At 37.4% G+C, this 6000-nt stretch overlaps 1 protein-coding gene across 5 annotated transcripts in view; it reads left to right on the top strand.

The window, feature by feature from the left end:
- opcml (opioid binding protein/cell adhesion molecule-like) overlaps nucleotides 1-6000 on the top strand; it is a 2226798-nt gene that overhangs the window by 1863993 nt on the left and 356805 nt on the right. For all 5 annotated transcript variants that reach the window (XM_043676830.1, XM_043676827.1, XM_043676829.1 and 2 more), the window contains one exon: nucleotides 2699-2824. In XM_043676830.1, coding sequence (XP_043532765.1) covers nucleotides 2699-2824 — 126 coding nt within the window. The remainder of the gene's footprint in view (nucleotides 1-2698; nucleotides 2825-6000) is intronic.

The following is a 6000-nucleotide window of genomic DNA, read 5'->3' as shown; positions in this document are numbered from 1 at the left end:
TCTATGCTACTCTCTCCCCACCCCCACCCTCCTCTAGCTTATCTCTCCACGCTTCAGGCTCTCTGCCTTTATTCCTGATGAAGGGCTTTTGCCCGAAACGTCGATTTTGTTGAAGCTCCTTGATGCTGCCTGAACTGCTGTGCTCTTCCAGCACCATTGATCCTGTATTCATTGGGTGTCCATTCTTTTTGAATACTGATGGGACAATTTCTGAATCAAGGAAGTTTTAGAAAATTAGAACCAACTGTTATATGTACATTTTCTCACTTGTCACTTGTTTAAGATCCTAGGATGAAGTCCATTTGGACTTGTCAGCCGACAGCTCCAACAGTTTACTCCATGTAACAACTGATGATTTATAATTTTCTTGAATTCTTCCCTTGTTGGTATTTCTGATTTATAGCTATCTCAGGAATGTCAATTGTATATTCTATCGTAGAATACTGATGCAAAATGCCTGTGCAATTCATCCATCATCCCATTATCAATTGGTGTGGCATGGTGGCTCAGTGGTTAGCACTGCTGCCTCACAGTGGTCAGGACCCAGGTTTGATTCCAGCCTCGGGCAACTCTGTGTGGAGTTTGCATATTCTCCCCGTGCCTGCATGGGTTTCCTCTAGGTGCTCTGGTTTCTTCCCATATTCCAAAAGATGTGGAGGTCAGGTGAATTGGCCATGCTAAATTGTCCATAGTATTAGGTGCATTAGTCAGGGGGTAATAGGTCTGGGTGGGTTACTCTTCAGAGGATCGGTGTTGACTTGTTGGGCTGAAGGGCCTGTTTCCACACTATAGGGAATCTAATCAATTCTCTTTTCTATAGGATCAACACTCACTATTGTTTCAGCTGCCAATTATCTGCACGATTATATGCTTTACTTTAAGTCTGATGCTATCAATAACCTTTCTAGTTGACCAAGTACGGGAGTGGGGGCGGGCGGGGGAGCATCAAGTATTGATTTTTTTAAAACATATATGTTGATTAGTGTAAACACCAATTGCTTGGGCAAAGGATTTTTTTGACAGTTTCAGTTTGGGACAATTCTGCAGAGGTATTGGTTAAAGCCAATTGTATAAAACAGTTGCTGCTGATAAAAGGTTAAAAAAGTAGTTTAGAATTGTTAATTTATGTTAGCTCAGTGTAAAGCGTTTCATAAAAATTCCAAACCAGAAATACATGTTTAAAAGTCTAAAGGGGTTATTTCAAATGCAGAATATTTAATCTGAGTTGTATGAAGGTTCCAGGAAGTGGCTATTAGATGCTCTTCTTCTTTATTTAACATACTTTATTCATAAAAATATCTTTACATACATCTATAGTCATGAAATAAGTCTGGTCCTCTACAGTAGCATAAGAAGAAACAAACAAACATTAGAGTTTGACTCTATCCAACAAACCAAAGGCATTTATTACTTATACAAGATTATATTTACATGCATTTAAAGCACCAGGATGTCCATTAATGGAATGACTCCCATTTAACTTTGGCAGAAAGATCTTAGATGATAATCTTTCACCACTGCCTCTTGGCAGCAGCTGCCCCAGGCTTTAATGCATCCCGCAGCCCGTCGTCCTGGAATGTGTCAGTCTATGAAACTCGGTCAAGGTCATCTCCTTGCTCTGGACAACCAAGAGGTTTCAAGAGTTGAAGACACAGTTAACTCAAACCCTAGATGGGTGACAAATAAGGGAATTTGCCCTAGTTTAACTATTGTGAAGGTGTGCTTTTGCATTAATGGAATTATATTCTTATTCCATTTCAAAATCTTTAAGCACGTGTTATGTGTAAATAGTTTGGTTTATTTTTCTTTTATTAATTTCTTTGGCATAATAAACTTCTGCATGATTGTCAGAACTAAATTTACAATATTGCATGTTAATGTTTCAGTGAACTGAGAGACCATAGAACACAGAACCACCTGGGTAAAACCAAGCAAAAACAAAAGTGGTCCATAAAGCCAGATCTCAGTTTGGAGTTTGACTTGTCCAATAATAACATAAGCTGGGATCATAACAAGTGATGCTTCAACTCCCAGTCTTAAGAATCCAGTAGTGTCTTTCTGAAGTCTTCATACTACTAAGTTTAAACTTGCTCAGCTTCAAAAAATTCCTTCAGGTTTTTAACTAAACACTTCTGACCTGGAAATGTTATTAATCATCTTGCACTGATGTGATCTACTTTATATGTATATAAAAAGACCCTAGATCCCTCTTACCAGACTTGTCCAGTAATACCATTAGCTGGGATCAAAACTTTTCATTTCTGTATCTATAACAGAACTTGCTGAAAAACATTAAATGTCATCAAAATGTCAACTTACTCTCAATTGTAGAGTCATGTTACTCAATTCTTTGGGGTAGCAATTTCTTAGACAATGGAATTTAACTATTTTTTTGAAATTCAAATTTTTATTAGTATTGAACCAAAGTTGAGGATATTGAAATGTGAACTAAAAATTGTAATTTTTTCTTGGTCAATTGACATGAAGTCATGTACTGTATTCCAACGATGAATTCTTTTTAATGAAAAACCAGTTGTATGGAAACTGAGTTTGAAATACTTGATGCATTCTTGCAGAAAAGAATGTAATTTGGGGCATTACTCTTGTAATCTTGAGACATATTAATTGCAATGATAAAAGTGAATATATTTTCATATGATTGTATTGAAAATAATCCTACTTTGTCTACCTCCCCCAGTTCCACCAAAAATCGTCAACATCTCCAGTAGTGTCTCTGTGAATGAGGGCAGCAATGTGACTCTCATGTGCCTCGCTATTGGAAGGCCAGAGCCAACTGTGACATGGCGCCACCTTTCGCCACCAGGTAAGACACCTTTCATATTTTGTCAGTCAAGAACCTACAGACACAGAAGAACAATGATTTATAAAAGGAAACATGCTGACTTCACCAAAGAGATTTGTTCCAATTCATGGTCCATGTTGCTTATTATTATCAGGTAAACCATCCTGTTTGGGTAATTTACAAAGAACTTTTGAGGTTATGGATGGAACCAATTTAACATTGAAATTAGACCTGATTTTGGAACTCCAAGTGAATTATTCTTGATTAAATTAAAATCAGGTGCAAATTGTCATTCAAATTCTCAAGGATTTTAGAATTATGAAAAGACACTTCACTTATTTGTTTAATTCATTTATGAATGTATTATTATTACACACATACAATTAACTTGTGATAGTTCATTGATGGGAAGCATAGAGAATACTCAAAGTTGCTACAATGGTTTGGAAGATATTTAATTGGCATTGCATCTTCAGGAAGCAGAAAATGTACCATATCACTTTGCTGTCTTTACATATTCTTCATTAAGATATGCTGAAATTTTGAATATATCGATATACTCTGCAGTGATAACCTATTCTACATTATAAAATACATTGTAAATACATTATAAAAAATACCTTTCAAATACAGTCGAGTGAAACCACATTTTGCTGTATATAATATATTGACTATTTAATGTGATTCAATATGGGTTAGCAGTCTACAGATCTGCCTGGCAGTTTGTTTCATGGTATGTTTTTGTGTTGATTGAGCAACTGGAGATGACTTCGATCAAAAATTGAGCTGTCCTCACAGGAATAAGAAAAGAGCAAGTGGTGCATGCCTTAATGTGATTGCATTCTTTCAAACTAGTTTAAGAATGGGGTGAACAGAGCCTCGGTTTGTCACTTTTCAGCTGTCTCATAGTTGAAGTTGAGAGTCAGCCATATTCAACAATAATTCAGGCATTTTCTTGATTCCATGTTCTTTGATTCCTTAGGGTTTTCACTTCCATTATCCTCTCATTTTAAGATCTTCTACACTTCTAGTCTCTATTCAATACTAATAACAACAGCATTCTGTACCAACATTTTACCTGTCAGTTATAAAACAAATAAGGTAATTTCTGTTGTCACCATATCGAGTGTTTGTTGTTGTCATTGTGAGCCAGTCAGTTGTGATGTTTTACTACATCAAAAGTGAGTGACGGGACAGATTATTTTATGGTTCATTTGTTGAGAACTGTAATTCATGATTACACATTTGGCTGTGCTGTGGAAGAGCTTGAGAAATGTGAGAGTTTTTCTTTAAGTAACTTTTTGTATCAATTGCGACTTCTTGCAAAACCACATGGTTCCTTACAAAGATTCAGATGCCAGTTTTTGATCTGGCCCTTGCTTTATCTCAAAACAACAATTCTTGAGAAATGCACCATAACAGGAAAATTAATCGCCAGAAGGTGAGGTTTTAGTGGAGCAATTTTTCAGTGAACTTAATAATGTCAGAATCATATTAAAATCGTGAAAGGTTAGATCAGCAGATATGTTTGAACACTTAGCAAATACAATTTTAAAAAAAAGGCACAGTTTATTCACTGACAAATTCTTAAAAGTTAAAATATCGTCAGTTTATACATTCTGAGATTGTACAGAAATATTTCATTTTGTTCAGTCGACTCTGAGGGAAGACTGGAAAGAGTAAGAAATATTTCAAAAGATTGTTGGGATATTATTATTTTTCAGGCACTGAACAGGCAGTGGTTAAGCTGTCGACACATATTGTCCTGCATTCCTTAGTGGTCACTGCAACCATAAACCTCATGTGAGCTGTTTACAAATCAATATTGTGGCAAATAATTCACTTCCTGAGCCTTCAAAGCTTGACCACCATCTACAAGACACAAATCAAGAGTGTGATGGAATACTCCCCACTTGTCTGGATGGGTGCAGCTCCAACAACATTCAAGGAGCTTGACACCATCCAGGACAAAGCAGCCCGCTTGATTGGCACTATGTCAACAGGCATCCACTCCCTCCATTGATGCTCAATAGCAGCACTATGTGCTGTCTACAAGATGCACTGCAGAAATTCACCAAAGATCCTCAGACAGCACCTTCCAAACCCACAACCACTTCCATCTGGAAGACCAAAGGCAGCAGATACTTGGGAACACCATCTTCAAGTTTCCCTTCAAGCCACTCACCATCCTGGTTTGGAAATATATAGCCAATAGTTCACTTTTGCTGGGTCAAATTCCTGGAATTCCTTCACTAATAGCATTGTGGGTCAACCTACAATAGGTGATCTGGAGCAATTCAAGAAAGTAGCTCACTACCACCTTCTCAAGGGCAACTAGGGAGAGGCAATAAATGCTGGCCCAGCCAGCGACACCCAAAATGAATAAAAAGAAATATTTCTCTGGATCCTTGACAAGCTGGATTTATTCCCTCAACCTCAGAGCCCGAGTGGTTAACTCTCACTCCCCCACCTCAACTCACCGCTAAAACCCATCACCCACTTCAGTATCTCTCCAGGAGCTTTCCTGAAGGCACCTGTCAGCTTGAAAGTCTAAACTCAGCCCTACAGAAGTTTTATGTATCTGTCAGGGGTCCAGCATGTACCAACAACTTGTCCAGAATATGGTGGATGTTATAAATGATTTATTTTAAGCCACCTTCTGGCCTCTCTGTGCATGCACCAAGTCTGAGCCCAGCAATAGGATCAGAATAATTTCCATTCCATTGTTTTTTAGCTTCTGATTTGCAGGTTCAATGCTTTCCAACTGCACTCTTGTTTTCAACTAAAACTACATTTAATTCTCACTGCAGTGCATGATGGTTGGCATGTACTTTTGTGTCAGCAAAATGCTGGACTAAGAGACGGAACATCCATTTGTTTACAATTGCTTTCTTTGTGCAGAAAGTGAATGGGAATCATGTGAAACAGCAATATATTTGGCATATCTAACTAAAAAGGAGCAATTTAAATTTTCAAAATAAAACCAAAAATACTGAAAATGCTCAACACATCAGGCACATCTGTGGAGAGAGAAACATTGAATGATCCTGGCTGATGATTCAACTCATTAATTGCATCACTCGGCTACTGTAAAACAAGTTTAGATATGATTTTCTCATGGGGAAATTTGAAGTCCAGCTACACAAAACACACAAATAGAAGACAGCCTACTCTATTCCATTTTTGTATTCTGTTCC

The sequence above is a fragment of the Chiloscyllium plagiosum genome, chromosome 35, assembly GCF_004010195.1.
Source record: "Chiloscyllium plagiosum isolate BGI_BamShark_2017 chromosome 35, ASM401019v2, whole genome shotgun sequence".
Classification (NCBI taxonomy): Eukaryota; Metazoa; Chordata; class Chondrichthyes; order Orectolobiformes; family Hemiscylliidae; genus Chiloscyllium; species Chiloscyllium plagiosum.
This window is presented reverse-complemented; position numbering and strand designations above follow the sequence as displayed.